Source organism: Carassius auratus, chromosome 16, assembly GCF_003368295.1.
Source record: "Carassius auratus strain Wakin chromosome 16, ASM336829v1, whole genome shotgun sequence".
Classification (NCBI taxonomy): Eukaryota; Metazoa; Chordata; class Actinopteri; order Cypriniformes; family Cyprinidae; genus Carassius; species Carassius auratus.
Window position 1 is genome coordinate 17,860,395 of NC_039258.1, and position 20,213 is coordinate 17,880,607.

General features: G+C 35.7%; 3 protein-coding genes and 1 pseudogene across 5 annotated transcripts; 3 read left to right on the plus strand and 1 right to left on the minus strand.

The window, feature by feature from the left end:
- Nucleotides 1-1,576: 1,576 nt before the first annotated feature.
- On the minus strand, nucleotides 1,577-4,992 carry cxcr3.2 (chemokine (C-X-C motif) receptor 3, tandem duplicate 2). Of its 2 annotated transcripts, none has more exons than XM_026284538.1 (3): nucleotides 4,908-4,992; nucleotides 3,582-3,702; nucleotides 1,577-3,499 (listed from the first exon to the last, which is right to left on the minus strand). In XM_026284538.1, the coding sequence occupies exons 2-3, from the start codon at nucleotides 3,612-3,614 to the stop codon at nucleotides 2,387-2,389; spliced, it is 1,146 nt and encodes a 381-aa protein (XP_026140323.1). In that variant the 5' UTR covers nucleotides 3,615-3,702; nucleotides 4,908-4,992; the 3' UTR covers nucleotides 1,577-2,386. The 2 variants fall into 2 exon arrangements, with proteins under 2 accessions (XP_026140323.1, XP_026140322.1); XM_026284537.1 differs by having other exon boundaries at nucleotides 3,582-3,706; nucleotides 4,908-4,954.
- A 4,331-nt stretch (nucleotides 4,993-9,323) lies between these two features.
- Nucleotides 9,324-10,546, plus strand: cnfn (cornifelin). Its single transcript, XM_026285166.1, has 4 exons — nucleotides 9,324-9,409; nucleotides 9,648-9,761; nucleotides 9,965-10,101; nucleotides 10,265-10,546. The coding sequence occupies exons 2-4, from the start codon at nucleotides 9,650-9,652 to the stop codon at nucleotides 10,352-10,354; spliced, it is 339 nt and encodes a 112-aa protein (XP_026140951.1). The 5' UTR covers nucleotides 9,324-9,409; nucleotides 9,648-9,649; the 3' UTR covers nucleotides 10,355-10,546.
- Nucleotides 10,547-12,400: 1,854 nt separating this feature from the next.
- LOC113116399 (toll-like receptor 13) lies at nucleotides 12,401-15,814 on the plus strand (annotated as a pseudogene).
- Nucleotides 15,815-16,079: 265 nt separating this feature from the next.
- On the plus strand, nucleotides 16,080-20,089 carry tlr21 (toll-like receptor 21). Of its 2 annotated transcripts, none has more exons than XM_026284540.1 (2): nucleotides 16,080-16,205; nucleotides 16,844-20,089. In XM_026284540.1, exon 2 carries the CDS (start codon nucleotides 16,965-16,967, stop codon nucleotides 19,908-19,910), a length of 2,946 nt encoding a protein of 981 aa, XP_026140325.1. In that variant the 5' UTR covers nucleotides 16,080-16,205; nucleotides 16,844-16,964; the 3' UTR covers nucleotides 19,911-20,089. The 2 variants fall into 2 exon arrangements, with proteins under 2 accessions (XP_026140325.1, XP_026140324.1); XM_026284539.1 differs by having other exon boundaries at nucleotides 16,847-20,089.
- The last annotated feature ends 124 nt before the right edge of the window (nucleotides 20,090-20,213 follow it).

Sequence of the window (20,213 nt, forward strand, 5' to 3'; positions counted from 1 at the left end):
GGGTTCAGACACACTCTCTCTGTTTAAATCTAGATTAAAAACACATCTCTTTCGCCAAGCATTCAAATAATGTATCTTTTATTTGTGAGTGTAGTTGCATCTGATCAAAGGTGCATTGTTATTCATTAGCTTGGGTTAAACTAATTTTACTTTGTTGGATCAGCAGCTATGCTAATGATGTCTCTATTTTGTTTCTATGTTTCGCCTCACATCCCGTGGTAACTAGGATTTACACAAGCTCCAGCCTGGATCCAGAACACCTGAGAAGATGATGATGCTGACCCTCAGAGGACCTCAGATGATGCTAACCCTGAATCAACAAACAGAACTAACAATTATTGCTAAATGTGTGACTGAATCATATAATAACTTAATTAATAATATTGATAGTTCATCGTCTAGCTGACTACGTCTTGTATTATTATTATTTTTTTTATTTTTTCTAAAATCCTGTCAAATGTGCACAAACTACTAGCTACTAATAAATATTGTAGAAACATAATTTCCTGTAAAGTTGCTTTGTAACGATTTGTTTTGTAAAAAGCACTTTACAAATAAACTTGAATTGAATTGAATACGCATATATAACAACAGAGCTCAAACTGACAGAGGTCGAGTAAAGTGAAATTAAGTTGTCTTCATAAGATGGTGAAATAAAATCCCCCTTCCCATTGTTTAAGTCATAAACGAGCATGATGTATACAAGTGCTTTGTAATCAGAGCTTACTGGTGACAATCGAATTGTTGTCCAAAAGATGCTATTTTAAAACAAGTACAAAATGCTGTCCTGTATTAACATTTTCCCCTACTGAATCATGATATTTGGCTGTCATAATGCTTGTCCCAAAAAGCTTGAGTTCACATCACATCAGTGCTGTGCTACTTTATATTGCTATAATGGGCTCAGAGTTTCTTTTAGCATGTACCTCAAAGCAAACTGACATTAACTAAAATCCACAGAGAACCAAGTTTGAAGGCTAGAAGGCTCAGCACAACCATATATAGAAGGTTCAGGCTCAGCAGATAGGTGTGGGGTGTTTATAGTTCCAGTCTGACTCACATTTCCTGACCCCCAGACTGCCTTTCAGCCGAAAGAGCATGCTCTCAAGTTGCAAGACCTCTATTTATATTATCATTGTTACCAACACTTATGTCATAATTTCACTGCAGAAAATTTCGTAATAAAAAAAATTCAAATGTATTTATTTGTGGAAAACTGTAGCATTAATAAATACAAACACTTCCAAAATGCTTTCTGAAAGAGAAATATTTAAATTTTTAGAGAGGTATTTTTAATACAGATTAACAAAGGCAATTATACCGTTGGGTTTCCTTTGTGGTTGTCATTCTCAGAATAAAATAGATGTTCAATTAGTTTAAATATGGATGAGAATAGCTGTGAAACAAGAAAATCAAACGAATAAATTCAATCGAGATGAAACAAAAGCGATTACACCTTTTATTCTGGGTATCCACTGTGGCTGTCATTCTCAGAATGACAAAATATATCTTCAGAGTGTGACATCCTCCGTAGTCTACAGCTGAGGAAGAGTAATAAAACAGTGACTCACACAAATCTATATTAAAAGTTTAATGTATAATACAGTTTATCAGAAGTGGAAACATTAAATTCACAAAAATAACAATAGGAATGTTTTACAAAAATTACATCAGGAGAAAGCTTTCTGTCATATTCATATTTATTATGTACTGTATGTGATGTTGTGATGTATTGTATAATCTCTTCTGCTTAAAGGATTAAACAACAGATTAATAAAATGATAAACAAAACTCAATTTGATGTCACAGCCTTATTTATGACAAGTATTTATATCTATATCTATAAAAAAAGAAAAGTAAAGAAAGTGGATGTGGAGTCTGTTTTCAGTTCCTGTTTGTGATACCAGACCTAGACAACTCAACGGATGATTGTCATGATTACAGCTGCCACAAAGGCATGATTGTTGATGAGAATGCATTTCTACAGCATTTTTCTTTTCTTTTTTCTGTCTCAGCGTGTAATGTTTGGAAAATATTAAATATATAAAATATGAATATATAGCTATATGAGCCTGTAGCTAAAATGCAGCAAAATTTTAAATTGGTTAATTTTGGGATATTCATGCAGGCACTTATTTTTATTATCTTTAATAATAACAACAGAAAATTAACGACAAAGTCTCCTCCTCCAGAATAGAATAGATGTTAAGACTGCATTACAAATTGTCTTGCTTAAAAAAAGAAAAAGAAAAAGAAGGGAAAAAAAGAAAGAACATGAAACAGTTTCAGTATCTCTCAGACTACACCAAATGAAATTGTGGTTTCTTCCCAATTCCAGATAAAAACAACCACTTCACTTCTATTCCTGCACTCTTGTTCACTCTTTTCAAGCCATGACGGAGAAGTAGGTGGTATTCTCACTCTCCATCGAGCTGAATGATCCAGTTGGCCTGCGGGTCGATCCCCGACTGTTTACCCATCCTGCTAATCCGAGGCACCCCTGGGGTCCTAAAGCAGCCTTGCACATCTGGGTGAGCTCACGACGGAACTTTACCCCTACAAGGCCGTAGAGTAGTGGATTTAAAGCGCAATGCGCCAACCCCAGGCTCTCTGTCACAAAAATGCCCACATCTAGCACCTTGTTGAGCGCGCAGGTTTTGACAATGACCCCAAGCGTCTGCAAGCTGTCGGTCATCCGCAAGGCATTATAAGGTGCCCAACTGATTACAAACACAATGACCAATGAGATGATGAGCCTCATCGAGCGCCGTTTCTGCCTACGTGTGGCGTGACAGAGTGCTTTGAAAATGCGAAGGTAGCAGTACAGCATGACCAGTAAGGGAAGTATGAAGCCAAAAATCATACTAACCAGCTGCATGCCGATCTGCCATTGCTGGCTGTTCTCTTGAGAAAAATCTATATGGCAAATCAACCGATTTATGCCATAAACAGTCACTACATTGCGGTAGTACACGTCCACCATCGCCAATCCTAGGCAGACAACCCAGATGGTGGCACAGGCCAGCTGTGCGTGGCAGGTCTTGCGTCTCCAACGGATATTGATTGCATGTACGATAGCCAGGTATCGGTCAAAGCTGATGCAGGCCAGGAAAAGCACCCCACAATAAACGTTCAGTGAGAACAACGCTCCGGCTATTTTACACATGAATACACCGAAGACCCACTCGTGAATCCACTCGACAGCAAAAAATGGCAAAGTTATAGCCAGTAGGAGGTCAGAGATGGCCAGATGGAGCAGGAAGGTGTCTGTCAGGGAGAAGGAGCAGGGACTATGTCGAGACTGGCGATAACGGCGGATCACACACAGAACCAGGATGTTACCCACCAGTGCCAAGATAAAGACTAGGATGTAAGCCACGGGGGCAAAGTGACTAAGAATGTCCCATGTATCCCACAGACTGCAGGGGGCAGCATCTTTGTCATCCACATCGCTATTGTTATAATCAGCAGAATTGATTGTGTAGTCATAATCGGTGTTCTGAAACAAGCAAAGGACAATATTCCGTTAAATCAGATTGTTAACTTTTGTTGGTTTTTCTCAGTGCTGTCTTAACACTCACATCAGGGACCTCTGTAGCTGTCGTGTGCTTCATGATGAGCTTCAGAGAAGTGAGACATACAAGTAAAACAGTGGGCACGAGATGCACTCGTCTCTCAGGTCGTCTTGTCTATACGTCTCTCCTTTCTTACCGAAAAATAGAGGGAAAGAGAGGGAGAAGTCAACACAGAAACTGAATCCTACTCATTAAACCACTGCAAAGGGGAACTGGAGGCTTTGTCCACAGGGAAATAAAACTGCACTCATTTGATAAATTTATACAAAAACATGTTTTTGACATCCCCAATTTGCTGAGAGCAGACATATTCAAAAAGTGTCTCGAAAACACCTTTACAACATCAAGCAAAGCTGGCTGTCAGATCTGAAAGTGTGTGAAATTAAATCTTATACTTTTTTAGGGGTCAGTTATAAAGGGTTCTTGGGGAAAAGTATTTAAAAGTATATTTATATTAATATTAATTAGTTTCACCATAGTCGGACTGATGTGGTTTTGTTACTAGCAAAATCATTGAGTCATAAAATATAAATTTATTTATATTTGCAGTATTTTTCATTTGTGTATGGCCAGTTTTAAACTACAAAATAATAATCTGGTTTCAGAAGATTTTAATTTACATCAAACCACTGGAGCCATAGTCTTGTGATCGTAGCATTCAGACATTCATCTTTCTTGCTCTATGCATTATAAGGCCAAAAATATAACATATTGCTTTTGGTCTACAATAAAATAAGACAGACGTTTTTCTTATAACATGCTAAATTTCCTCTGCAAGGTTTTTTTTTTTACACCCTGAAATCACATTCAGATTGTTGAATATTAATTTTGATGAGGGCATTGTCACAGTACAATTACCTTTCATCCATCCAACTTTCTAGGTTGAGCATGAATACACTGTAATATATAATATTGTAACATATCAGAAAACAATACTCTTAAACCATCTTGTAAAGCAAACGGTTGTATTAACTTGTTTACCCTAAACTGAGTGCATGAATAATAAATATTTTCACCATAGTCTGATGGATGTGGTTTTGTTACTAGTAAAATCATTGAGAAAAGGCAAGGAATTATTTTTACTTGCAGTAACTTTAAATTGCATGTAAAATAGAGAGAATATTCTCATTTGTTGTAGTTAATTTCAAAACCAATATATTTTTACACTGCAGTCAAACTCTTTAACGTCTGGTTAATTTGACACAAATTTCAAATATATTTCAAATTTGAGAAAAATAAACTTTTTTTGTTTAAAGAATGTTCATAGATGTATAAAGGACTAACATTAAATATTAGAGTATACAGTAGAAGCAAAAATCCAAAGTCTTTTACCTGTTCTGTCTGTGCAGGGGTTGACCTAGATCAGATGATCATCTGATTGTAACTGAATTTGTTCAGGAAACATGTTTATCTTAGTGTTTCCTGACCTTTTTTTTCTCTCTTCCCTTTTTCTCTCTCCACAAAACATACTCTTACCGGAAATATTTTAAACATCACATTAAAAGGTGCTTGTTAAGAGAGAAAAGGAGAAGTAATTTTGAGCTAAATATCTTCTGCTGCTACTGCTTAAGACTGTTTGCTCTCATTTTTTATCTAATTATATTCTGATGCATCTTGCCTGTTTACAGACAGGAAGCCAATAACCTCAGTCTGCTAACAAATTAGTCATACATGATGATCTGTTGTTTAGACTATTTACATGTATGCAGTTAATTTCTGTCCAAACAAACATGCAAGTAAGCCCATTATATTTGTGAGGGTTATCAAAAAAAAAAGGTTGACACATAAGACTATAGTTCATTTTAATGTATTTATATTTGCATTATTTTTTATTTGTGTATGGACAGTTTTAAACCACAATGATAATAATCTGGTTCCAGAAGGTTTTAATTTACATCAAACCATTTAGCCATAGTCTTGTGAGTCTTGTAGCATTCAGACATTCATCTTTCTTGCTCTATGCATTATAAGACATAGAAAAAAAAAGAAAAAAAAAATGTAAAAAAAAAAGAAAAAAAATTAAATACATATTGGTTTTGGTCTACAATAAAATAAGGCAGGCTTTTTTTCTTATAGCATGCTAAATTTCCTCTGCAAAGTTTTTTTTTTTTTTTTTTTTTTTAATCACATTCAAATATTTGAATATGGATTTTGATGAGGGCATTGTCACAGAACAATTACTTTTTCATTCATCCGACTAGGTTGAGCATGAATACACTGTAATATATAATATTGTAACATTGTAAAACTACTCTTAAACCACCTTGTAAAGCAAACGGTTGTGATTACTTATTTACTGTAAACTAAGTGCATGACAAACACTTCTTTAATTTTCAACGAACAGCTCTGATGTGTGTTGACACGTTCTCAGAAATGTAACCACATCCTCTGGCCTCACTAATATAAATTCAAAATAATAATACCACCAACTGATTTTACTGTAAGATGATCTTTATTTCACACAATAACAATAGGTGTCATGAACTGCCGCTTTTTTATATATATTTTATTTTTTACATCAAAAACACACTTCAGAAGTAATATGCTATTTTCTGTCCTGAAAATAGCATATTTTTTTATATATATATATATATATATATATATATATATATATATATATATATATATATATATATATATATATATATATATATATATATATATATATATATATATATATATATATATATATATATTTAACTGCCACTAAATATATATATATATATATTATTTTTTTTTACATCAAAAACACACTTCAGAAGTAATATGCTATTTTCTGTCCTGTTTTTAACCCCTCTCATCAGAGGTGTGGTGGATTGTAGACTGCTATGATTGGCTTGTTTGACAGCCTTCATTCCTCACAGATGGACGCTGCTGTGATTTAGGCTGTGACTGCATGAATACTTGTATCAAACGATCTGTTTAACAGACAAACAATAGTGACCACGTAATAAAAAAATGTTACTCACACTTGTGTGAGTATTTAGCTGTTTTTAGACTAACGAGTAAGTTTTGAGTTCTGAAACTTACAGGATGTTTTTATAGAACATTGACCTCATATATGTGAAAAGTTTTGGTTTCTCAGTTCATGAACCCTTTAAAAGTATTTTAACTCCAAAGTGAGAATTATGCATTGATCAATGACTGCAATGTACAACTGTATCCTCTACAGTGCTTGAGTCTTATTCATGTTCGATTTGAATTAAAAAAACAATTCTTTACAAATTGAGGTTTAGATTCAGTTACACGTTTCCAATGTCTGCTGTATATAGACACGTTTTTGTGTCTCAAAATATACAGACATTAATTTAAGCAAGTCTACTTGTAGATATGACCCGAAATATTTATTCACAAATCTATTCATAACAATGTGTCTCCTGGATTTTGGTAAAGATATGTAGCTCAAGATTGTGGTCTCTTTAGACAAATGACTGACTACTTATATACAGTTTATTAATAGACAGTTCCAAGTTGATAATTTTGGCTTACTTAATATTATTCATTATGTTTATTGACGAAAGATCAAAAACAAACCAATGGCAAGAATGACTGAATAATTATGACCTGCGATGATTCAGTCCACCACAGAGCAGCAGTATTCTCTCTTTTTGTCTGAACTGGATGTTTCAAGTACAGCTGTAACCTGTGGAAGATTAACATAATGTATCACAGCAAAATATGACATGTGCTCTATATTTCCACTTAAATATGTAAATATATTTATTCAAGTAACCCTCTTTTGCACATAGTCCAAGCAGCTCAGGAACAATTTTAAATCCTTTATACTTTATTATTCTCTTTTTTATTTTGTTAATGTCATCATTTCTGCATCACAGATGAAATACAGTTAAAATACAGAAAAATCCAGACAGCTCTACATTTGAACAGTTGCTAATGCAACTGCACTCAGAGCTTCTTGTTTCTAATGCTAATGAAACAAAGGCGGTGTTTCAGATCCGTTACTTGAACCATATCCAACACGCTTGAAACCGTGGAGTGTGATTTTGACAATACAGTTGTGTAACATATTATCTTCTGGCATTGTGAAATCATGTGGCCTACACATGTCTGTGTGGCTAAAGAAACCAGAATAAGGAACTGACTGTAGAACTTGCACAATAGACTTGAAGCATTCATTTAAATCTATGATAGGTAAAATAAAGTGTGTATATGTAATATTTTTTCTTTTCACATACAGGACTAAATAATTCAAAAATACAGTATCTATATAATATTGCTTTAAAAAAGAAATAGACCTAAATAGTACTTTTAAAGACGAAGACACTGCTAAATGCTTCTTTTCACGTTTCACAGTATATTATAACTGTTGAGCACGTATGAAATTTCATATTCTTATATGACTTTGAGTGTTTTAAAGAGATTATTTACTTAAGGGGCTGGAGGCTGGTTACTGTGTTTGTACAAAATGACCTCACAGATGCACATGAAAAGGCAAAGAAATAATAAGTGTTACAGCAGTGCAATACATTAGATAAGAAAACCAGAGACATGCCCTGATGTGTAAATAATGATGTCAAACAGCTCAACAGATTTGCTGCACTATTATGAAACCGTAAGCCACCATTTAACTTACCTTTGTCCTCATTTGCTCTTTTATGTCTGAAGATGTGGCAAATCTGTATTAATAACACAAACAAAAAAACTTCCAAGTAAATTTCAAGTATCCTATTTATGAAGATTTTAATTGATCGAACAAATGATATAACTCTTTGAGTATACCATGCTCATATGTATGCACCTCCACATTCCCTAGGAAATACATTTCTTTTCGGGTTTCTTTTTAAAAAAAAAAATACGCCAAGCCTGATAAAACATTTTCACACTTTAGTTTTGGTACATCACTCTCGGATTTCATCCAGAACATGGTCCGACCTGTGGCTTTGGCTGTAGGGACCAGTGTCAAGTGTTCTTCCCTAGAAACTGTCTAAAAATTGTGCAAACAATGCACTAGTCACATTCACAGTGTTTTGTTCGAATATGATTCTTGTGGCCAGTCACATTAAAAGTGCTGCCTTTGAAAGAGAACATGGTTAGCCCTGCAAATCAAAGTCTAAACGTTACAGCCATTGTTTTGCTCAAAAAGGGTTAACAACAGGATGGTATATTTGAAGGTTTGGTGCAATTCAGAGGTTAACATTGACGTTTTCAACCAGGTATGCTGAAACATCTCTACATTGACACGATGCATTATAGTTTATAGGACTCAAAGACAGACTAAAATCTGAGAAAAAAATAGAAACACAATGTCAGATGTAAAAGTATGCAAATTTTCATACATTATTTATAAATGCAATTCATTCTCTGATCTTCCTTATGATGATTTACATTAGCAAATTTGTTTTAATCTTATAATTTTGTTTTCCATTTCACAATTTTGGTATGTGTTGTAATTATGATTTACCAAAGCATGATTTTTTTTTCTTATGTGGAAGAAATGGGCTTCCATTTATTTCTAGGATAATAGCTCAAATGACAATGAAATGTATTTTGGTGATCACAGCTGCATCTGCTTAAAAGGCCATTGTTCATACAGGTAACACAAAGTACTTTTCTGAAGGTTTTAAAAGTTAGTAGAAAACTATTGTCATAATGGAAGGGTGTGGACACCTAAAATAGAGCAAAACTCCTCACCCCCAAATCAAACACTTCAACCATTAGTTTATAGGTCACAGAAACCACTCACCGCTAGTAAAGTTTCTCCTCCCCTTCGTCAAGCTTGAGGTGATTTCCAACTTCACTTAGATCTATCAGGAATTGAACATCACTCCCAAGGAAGTGAGACATAGTAACAGGAAGCATCTCCAAAGAAACAGGTGAGAGAGAGAAGATCCATTTAAACCATTCTTTCTGTTGCTTAGAAATGTCATTTATGTTTTGCATTAATTAATACATATTTAACATATTAAAATATCTCTTTGATATGACAGCCATCAAATGATAAGTTAGTTTTTATATACACATCAAGTCAATATTTTTCAGTATTTTTGCAACAACATAAGAGTGCAAGTTGTAGTTGTAAATCATTATATTGTATCTTTTGCTTTATGTCAGTGATGTCATATCAAACAGAAGCAGTGAGTTCCCAGCCTCAGATGACTGTAACCAGCTACACTGTCTCTCACTGGAGCTCTGATGTCTGCGACTGTTGTGACGACTGTGGAATCTGTGAGTGTATGAAGCAGGGAGATACATTTATGAATGCAAATTATAGGTTGAGTACGTTGTTTAAAGGGTTAGTTTACCATACAGGTTGGGCATGACATGGGGGTGAGTCAGTTCTAACAAACTATCCCTTTAACCAATTTGTTGAACCTTACAAGCCTTACATGTTAAAATAGTGTGAAATCTGACACTGGTTTATTCCTCAGGTCTGTGTGGGGCATTTATTCCTTGCATTTTGGGATGTAAGGTGGCACAGGACAATGGTGACAGCTGCTGTTTGCCCTTTCTACCTGGCGCCATGATTGCATTGAGAACCAGCATCCGTGACAGATATCGTATTAATGTGGGCCATGCAATAAATATCTTTATATTATATTTATATATATTATTTATATTATAGCTTATTTCTGCTCTTGATGTAGTGTTGTAATTTCTGCTGAAATACATTATATCATTACTTTGATGTCAAAGACTAGCACTGCATTGTTGGCTTGTGTCTTTTTTAGGGCTCTGTCTGTGACGACTGGGTGATTATGACCTGCTGTCCGTCCTGTGGACTCTGTCAGATGGCTCGAGAGCAGAAGGCAAGAGGCTGATTTAAAAAGAAAATGAAGAGGAGAGAATGGCTAATTAAGATGACTGGGATTGTTGTTGTTTTTAGAATATTCCAAAATATCCATGGTTCGTGTGATCCTGCAAATACATGCATGTAATGCTGCATGAAATCAAAGACACAATGTTAGTTATGTGTTATATTGTTACACCTTACATTAAATCAAGATGCATTATGAATCAACTTTTTGCTCTAGTTTGAGTCTTTTGAAACTTAAATATCTTCCAACTGCCTACTCCAACCTTAGGGATATATGATGGTGAGAATGATGATTATTATTATACATTTATTTGTTTAAAGAAAGTATTTAATTATATCACATGGAATCGATCTTACTGAAATAGATATCGTACCTCAAAGTGAAAATGTTATTGACCAATTCCTTGTATCATGCATGCTGCGTATCACTGATATTAACTATATGTCTCAGCGTTACCGTCTGGGCAGAACTATTGTTTCAGCCACCAAAGAAAGATTCGCAAAAAAACTGCCTGATCGCTACCATTTTGTTTATTTAAATGGGGAGTCATCTCATTTATCACCAGTAAAATATGGAGTGCCACAAGGATCCGTCCTAGGTCTCCTTCTATTTTCAATATACATGTTGCCCCTTGGTAATATTATTAGAAAATACGAGATTAGTTTCCACTGTTATGCTGATGATACTCAGCAATATATCTCAAGACCAGATGAAACTTCTTAATTATCTAAGCTAACAGAGTGTGTTAAAAATATAAAAGGTTGGATGACCAATAATTGTATCTTATTAAATTCGGATAAGACAGAGATATTAATTATTGGACCAAAAAACAGTACACAGAATCTTGTAAATTACAATTTGCAACTAGACGGATGTACTGTTACTTAATCTACAGTCAACAATCTGGGTGTTATATTAGACTGCAACATGTCTTCTGAAAATTATATTTCCCATGTTACAAAAACTGCATTTTTCCATCTTAGAAAAATTGCCAAGCTACGAAACATGTTACCTGTTTCTAATGCAGAAAAGCTAGTTCATGCATTCATGACCTCTAGACTGGACTATTTTAATGCACTTCTAGGTGGTTGTCCTGCTTCGTCAATAAACAAGCTACATGTAGTCCAAAATGCAGCAACTAGAGTCCTTACCAGGTCAAGAAAATATGATCATATTACCCCAATTTTACAGTCTCTGCACTGGCTACCTATTAAGTTCCGTTACACATTTTCATTACTTACCTATAAGGCCCTAAATGGTTTAGCTCCTGCATACCTAACTAGCCTTATACCACATTACAATCCATCACGCTCCCTATGGTCACACAAATCACTGGATTTTTGGTAGTTCCTAGGATAGCAATGTACACTAAAGGCTTTTCCACATTTGGCTCCCAAACTCTGGAACAGCCTTCCTGATAATGTTCAGACACACTCTCTCTATTTAAATCTAGATTAAAAACGCATCTCTTTCGCCAAGTATTCGATTAATGCATCTCTTAAATTGTGACTGCAGTTGTATCTGATCATATGTGCATTCAGTTGTATCTGATCATATGTGCATAACTAGGATTTACACAAGCTCCAGTCTGGATCCAGAACACCTGAGAAGAGATGATGCTGACCCCTCAGAGGACCCCAGATGATGCTAATCCTGAATCAACAAACAGAACTAACAAATATTGCTACAAGTGTGACCGCATCATATAATAATTGCTGTTAATAGTGTTCATCATTTTGCTGACTACGTCTTGTATTATTGTTTTCTGAAAAATCCTGTCACACGCACACAAACTGACAGTAACCACTTATAAGCTACTACTAAATATTGTAGAAACGTAATTTTCTGTAAAGTTGCTTTGTAACGATTTGTATTGTAAAAAGCACTATATACAAATAAACTTTAATTGAATTGAATTGAATTTATTTTAATATTTCTCTGAACAATAAATCAAAACAATTGGATCAGGCTGTGTTCCGTTGTCTAATCTCATTTGCTCTGGCATGAAACACTTTGGTTCCTCTTTCTATTCCTGTGAAGGGAATGTCCCTGATGTGTTAAAAGAAAGAGAACAACTATGATAGTCGTGCAGCATTATCAGGGACGATTTTATGAAGGTAAGCTACTGAATCACGTTATTTTAGTTTAAGTTTAAATCTAGATACAATATTTAAGCAAAATTGTCAATGTAATAATATGAAATAATGACTTTGTATAGCGGGAAAGTCTTTTTGCCTTTGTATGTACTTGAGTGTCATTATCGTGAACAACCGTAGAATGTGAAAAAAGGGAAACTTGTTTCAGAAGAGCTTGTCATGCATTTCCATGAAAACCTTCTTTAAGAAAGTCTTTAAATATTTACAATGATTTATAGTTTCAATCCATCAATGTATACTTTACATTTTAAGTATTTAAATAAAACAAAAGGGGAAAAGGACTTGATGAATGGGAAATTGACTGTTGGGACATTTGAGAATACATTATAGAAGTTTGTTTCTGAGTAAAGTAATTATAGGATGTTTTTGTATATGTTGCCCTGCATATATTTAAATAAACTGGATACTTCTATCATCTTTAAAGTGATTTTATAATAAATAATGTAAATAAGACATCCATAACATGTTCTTGATGCATTTGTTACATTTAAAGAGGAAATAAATATGTAAATTTGACTTATGTATCAGCATTATGTATGGATTAATACATAAGTTTATTCCCGATTCAAACTGATTATAACCTTTCCCTTTTTTTCTAGCAGCTGGCTGTATTAAACTCTTAGTGTTAGGTGCTGATCATACTGAGTGAAGAACCTCACAGTGTTGGACTTTCAAGAAGGCAGCCAATGGGAGTTACATTATAAAGTGGAATTGAAAAACATGGCAGATTCTGCGTGTCGTGAACTGATCATAAAGGCAATATTCATCTGCCTCCTTGACCTTGCCTTCAGCTACAGCTTCAGGAGTTGCATAGAGATCCCTGATTCTAATCATACAATCTTCAGATGTATTAAATGTCATGAAACAGACATAACTGCAATTGTGAGTGATGTATACCCCACTGCAACAAACCTCACAGTTTCTCGGAATAACATTACACACATTCAAGGCCAAAGCTTTCATCATCTGTTCAATCTGACTTCTCTGGTACTAGATGCTAACCATATTGCTAGCATCCACAAAGATGCTTTTAATAACCTGCAGAAACTCAAGATGTTAAATCTGTCCTGCAATCACATATCATCTCTCCACCGTGATGTTTTCAGTGACCTACATAACCTCACAGAGCTGTTCCTGGGAAACAATAATCTCACATATATTGATTTGTTCCTGTTTTCCAATTTGACACACCTCAAGATTCTTGACCTACGCAGGAACCACCTGAAAAACTTTTCATCTTTGGTTGAGTGTATAACAAACCTGTCCAGCTTGGAACAACTTGACCTTTCTTTTAACAATCTAACCACCCTGCATCACTCCACTCGTCTGCCGAACTCGCTTGCCAAACTTTACCTCATTGATAATAAACTACACAAACTGGGATGTGACAAGTCTTTCCTAAAGTATGTGAAAGTATTAGATCTGTCAGACAACAAATTTCTCTCATCCAAATCTTTTCAGGGCTTGAATCTGAAGAGTATAAAGTACCTGCGCTTGCGCTTTACCAATGTCTCTCTCAACAAGCTTCTTAATTATACCAATATTCAACCAAGGCACATTGACTTCTCAGGTTTGAAACTGAAAGATCAGAATCTGACTTTGCTGTGTCATCACCTGCGAGATCATCAAATACCTAAAATGATACTCCAGAGCAATTCCATAGGTTTTCTAAACAGAAGCACATTTTGTAATTGCTCCAGTATCACTATAATGGACCTCTCACGGAATGAGATGAAAAACACAGACTGCTTGCAGTTTCTACACTGTCAGAACCAATTGGAAACTCTAAAAATAGAACATAACCATCTGACCAGGCTAAACTCCTGCACCAAATTTAATCTCAGCTTGAAAAACCTGACCTATCGTTACAATCGTATTCTAGAGGTTAGCGCATATGCCTTCAGTAATACACCACATTTAACAAAGCTCGAGCTAAACATAAACATAATTGCCTATTTGGACCATAAAGCCTTAAGTGGACTCCGACATCTTGTCACACTTCGTCTCGATAACAATCTGTTGAGCGATATCTACAATGACACCTTTGAGGATCTTATCAGCCTGAAAACGCTCAACCTGCGCAACAACCAAATAGCTGTGATTTTCAACTATGCCTTTCAAAATCTGTCAAATCTAACTACTTTAGATTTAGGAGGGAACAATATCACACAGATAAGGCCACATGCATTTGATGGGCTGAAAAAATTGACCGAACTGTATTTAGACAGAAATCGACTGAAAGAGATAGACAGCACGCTCTTTGGAAAACTTCATGCCACCCTGCAGGTGCTGGATTTACAAGCTAACCACATTCTGTATTTTTCAGAACATACATACTCGCCATTTATTAATATGTCCAAGCTCCTTGATCTGAAACTTGATGCACAGGAACCAAGCGGCATAAACTTGTTGCCACGCGCATTTTTCCGTGGTTTAACTTCTCTCAAAAGTCTATACCTCACCAACAACCATATCATTGGATTTGGGGCTGAAACATTCGATGACCTGAAAAGCTTGGAGTTCTTAACTCTGGACAACTCATGTGTTGGGATCGCCCAGCTCAAACCTGGTATTTTCAAAAACCTTCGAAAATTAAAGACATTATTTGTTGAGAACATGGGCATTAAATCATTTTCTAAAGAGGTCTTTGGAAATCTCACAGGACTGAAGCTCCTACATCTCAACCGCAATGCCATGATGTCTTTGGACATCAGTCTGCTGGACAATCTGACCAATCTAACATATATCGACATGCGCAGCTGTCCTCTCAGTTGTAGCTGCCAGAATAGTGAACTACAGAACTTGACCATAAGCAGTAAAAGACTCCAGTTTCCTTATCTTTACAATATTACCTGCCAAGACCATCCAGGCTCATTTTTTCACAACTTCGACACTAATGTGTGTTATTTAGACATAGCACTCTACCTGTTTTCCTCAACATGTACATTCACAATCTTACTGAGCTTGATACCACTTCTCTATGTCAAACTTTACTGGAAATTTAAGTACAGCTAGTATGTGTTTCGATCATGGTTCACTGTAAAGTAGTTTTGTTCCTGGTTAAAGAGTTGTCTGCTGCGATGATGCTGAGCTCTGATGCAATCCTGAGACAACCTAGCTGTCCTCCAATGGTCAAACCGCAAAGATCAACCAATCAAATTCACATGCAAATTAGCCATAAGATCCTCAACTGCATTGGTGAACATTTCTGACCCCTCAGAGGACCCCAGATGATGCTAATCCTGAATCAAAAACAGAACTAACAAATATTGCTACAAGTGTGACCGCATCATATAATAATTGCTGTTAATAGTGTTCATCGTCTGGCTGACTACGTCTTGTATTAATGTTTTCTGAAAAATCTTGTCATACACACACAAACTGACAGTCACCACTTATAAGGTACTACTAAATATTGTAGAAATGTAATTTTCTGTAAAGTTGCTTTGTAATAATTTGTATTGTAAAAAGCGCTATACAAATAAACTTGAATTTAATTTAATTTATTTTAATATTTCTCTGAACAATAAATCAAAACAATTGGATCAGGCTGTGATCCGTTGTCTGAACTCATTTGCTCTGGCATGAAACACTTTGGTTCCTCTTTCTATTCCTGTGAAGGGAATGTCCCTGATGTGTTAAAAGAAAGAGAACAACTATGATAGTCGTGCAGCATTATCAGGGACGATTTTATGAAGGTAAGCTACTGAATCACGTTATTTTAGTTTAAGTTTAAATCTAGAGACAATATTTAAGCAAAATTGTCAATGTAATAATATGAAATAATGACTTTGTATAGCGGGAAAGTCTTTTTGCCTTTGTATGTACTTGAGTGTCATTATCGTGAACAACCGTAGAATGTGAAAAAAGGGAAACTTGTTTCAGAAGAGCTTGTCATGCATTTCCATGAAAACCTTCTTTAAGAAAGTCTTTAAATATTTACAATGATTTATAGTTTCAATCCATCAATGTATACTTTACATTTTAAGGATTTAAATAAAACAAAAGGGGAAAAGGATTTGAGGAATGGGAAATTGGCTGTTGGGACATTTGAGAATACATTACAGAAGTTTGTTTCTGAGTAAAGTATTTATAGGATGTTTTTGCATATGTTGCCCTGCATATATTTAAATAAACTGGATACTTCTATCATCTTTAAAGTGATTTTATAATAAATAATGTAAATAAGACATCCATAACATTTTCTTGATGCATTTGTTACATTTAAGGAGAAAATAAATATGTAAATTTGACTTATGTATCAGCATTATGTATGGATTAATACATAAGTTTATTCCCGATTCAAACTGATTATAACCTTTCCCTTTTTTTCTAGCAGCTGGCTGTATTAAACTCTTAGTGTTAGGTGCTGATCATACTGAGTGAAGAACCTCACAGTGTTGGACTTTCAAGAAGGCAGCCAATGGGAGTTACATTATAAAGTGGAATTGAAAAACATGGCAGATTCTGCGTGTCGTGAACTGATCATAAAGGCAATATTCATCTGCCTCCTTGACCTTGCCTTCAGCTACAGCTTCAGGAGTTGCATAGAGATCCCTGATTCTAATCATACAATCTTCAGATGTATTAAATGTCATGAAACAGACATAACTGCAATTGTGAGTGATGTATACCCCACTGCAACAAACCTCACAGTTTCTCGGAATAACATTACACACATTCAAGGCCAAAGCTTTCATCATCTGTTCAATCTGACTTCTCTGGTACTAGATGCTAACCATATTGCTAGCATCCACAAAGATGCTTTTAATAACCTGCAGAAACTCAAGATGTTAAATCTGTCCTGCAATCACATATCATCTCTCCACCGTGATGTTTTCAGTGACCTACATAACCTCACAGAGCTGTTCCTGGGAAACAATAATCTCACATATATTGATTTGTTCCTGTTTTCCAATTTGACACACCTCAAGATTCTTGACCTACGCAGGAACCACCTGAAAAACTTTTCATCTTTGGTTGAGTGTATAACAAACCTGTCCAGCTTGGAACAACTTGACCTTTCTTTTAACAATCTAACCACCCTGCATCACTCCACTCGTCTGCCGAACTCGCTTGCCAAACTTTACCTCAGTGATAATAAACTACACAAACTGGGATGTGACAAGTCTTTCCTAAAGTATGTGAAAGTATTAGATCTGTCAGACAACAAATTTCTCTCATCCAAATCTTTTCAGGGCTTGAATCTGAAGAGTATAAAGTACCTGCGCTTGCGCTTTACCAATGTCTCTCTCAACAAGCTTCTTAATTATACCAATATTCAACCAAGGCACATTGACTTCTCAGGTTTGAAACTGAAAGATCAGAATCTGACTTTGCTGTGTCATCACCTGCGAGATCATCAAATACCTAAAATGATACTCCAGAGCAATTCCATAGGTTTTCTAAACAGAAGCACATTTTGTAATTGCTCCAGTATCACTATAATGGACCTCTCACGGAATGAGATGAAAAACACAGACTGCTTGCAGTTTCTACACTGTCAGAACCAATTGGAAACTCTAAAAATAGAACATAACCATCTGACCAGGCTAAACTCCTGCACCAAATTTAATCTCAGCTTGAAAAACCTGACCTATCGTTACAATCGTATTCTAGAGGTTAGCGCATATGCCTTCAGTAATACACCACATTTAACAAAGCTCGAGCTAAACATAAACATAATTGCCTATTTGGACCATAAAGCCTTAAGTGGACTCCGACATCTTGTCACACTTCGTCTCGATAACAATCTGTTGAGCGATATCTACAATGACACCTTTGAGGATCTTATCAGCTTGAAAACGCTCAACCTGCGCAACAACCAAATAGCTGTGATTTTCAACTATGCCTTTCAAAATCTGTCAAATCTAACTACTTTAGATTTAGGAGGGAACAAGATCACACAGATAAGGCCACATGCATTTGTTGGGCTGAAAAAATTGGCCAAACTGTATTTAGACAGAAATCGACTGAAAGAGATAGACAGCACACTCTTTGGAAAACTTCATGCCACCCTGCAGGTGCTGGATTTACAAGCTAACCACATTCTGTATTTTTCAGAACATACATACTCGCCATTTATTAATATGTCCAAGCTCCTTGATCTGAAACTTGATGCACAGGAACCAAGCGGCATTAACTTGTTGCCACGCGCATTTTTCCGTGGTTTAACTTCTCTCAAAAGTCTTTACCTCACCAACAACCATATCATTGGATTTGGGGCTGAAACATTCGATGACCTGAAAAGCTTGGAGTTCTTAACTCTGGACAACTCATGTGTTGGGATCGCCCAGCTCAAACCTGGTATTTTCAAAAACCTTCGAAAATTAAAGACATTATTTGTTGAGAACATGGGCATTAAATCATTTTCTAAAGAGGTCTTTGGAAATCTCACAGGACTGAAGCTCCTACATCTCAACCGCAATGCCATGATGTCTTTGGACATCAGTCTGCTGGACAATCTGACCAATCTAACATATATCGACATGCGCAGCTGTCCTCTCAGTTGTAGCTGCCAGAATAGTGAACTACAGAACTGGACCATAAGCAGTAAAAGACTCCAGTTTCCTTATCTTTACAATATTACCTGCCAAGACCATCCAGGCTCATTTTTTCACAACTTCGACACTAATGTGTGTTATATAGACATAGCACTCTACCTGTTTTCCTCAACATGTACATTCACAATCTTACTGAGCTTGATACCACTTCTCTATGTCAAACTTTACTGGAAATTTAAGTACAGCTACTATGTGTTTCGATCATGGTTTGGAGAACAGTGGCGTCGCTTAAGGGACCAGGAAGAGAATTACAAGTATGATGCCTTCGTTTCCTACAACTCAGCAGATGAAGACTGGGTTATGGAACAGCTGCTGCCAAACCTTGAGGGTTCCTCTTTTCGGCTCTGCCTGCACCACAGAGATTTCGAGCTGGGCCGTGATATTGTTGACAACATTGTGGCTGCTGTATATGGCAGTCGCAAAACCATCTGTGTGGTCAGTCAGAGCTTCCTTCGCAGCGAATGGTGTTCACTGGAGATCCAGCTGGCCAGCTATCGCCTCTTTCAAGAAATGCAGGATGTGCTTTTGCTGGTTCTTCTGGAACCTATCCCTGAGCGACAATTGTCCACTTATCATCGTATGAGGAAGGTCATGCTCAAAAAGACATATCTGCAGTGGCCTGGGCCAAACTGTTCTGATCCAAACAGTGCAAAAGAACTGTTCTGGAATCAATTAAAGAGAGCACTAAGAAGCAGCAACACTGAAAGCCAAGAGGAGCAGAAGATGAAGGAGCATAAAGATCAGAGGAGGGAAGACAAAGAGGGTGCGGACCAAGAGGAAAGAGAATATTTTGTCAATCAGACACCAATAAATAATGAAGTATATTACCTGATGCCCTGATAACACTGACATATAATTTAATCTGCACAATATAAGAACAAATTTAATAAGAACAAATTTTATGAACTTCAATAAATGTAAATTAAAGGGCTTTAAATTCTGCGGGTTTGCAAACATGGAACAAATAATAATGGAAAAGATACAAACTCGCCAGAAGGAATTTAGAATTTTAATTAGGAGTTTACTGTAAAAAAAAATATATATACATATACATATATATATATATATATATATATATATATATATATATATATATATATATATATATATATATTCAACAGATAAAATAACTGAAAAGCTGTG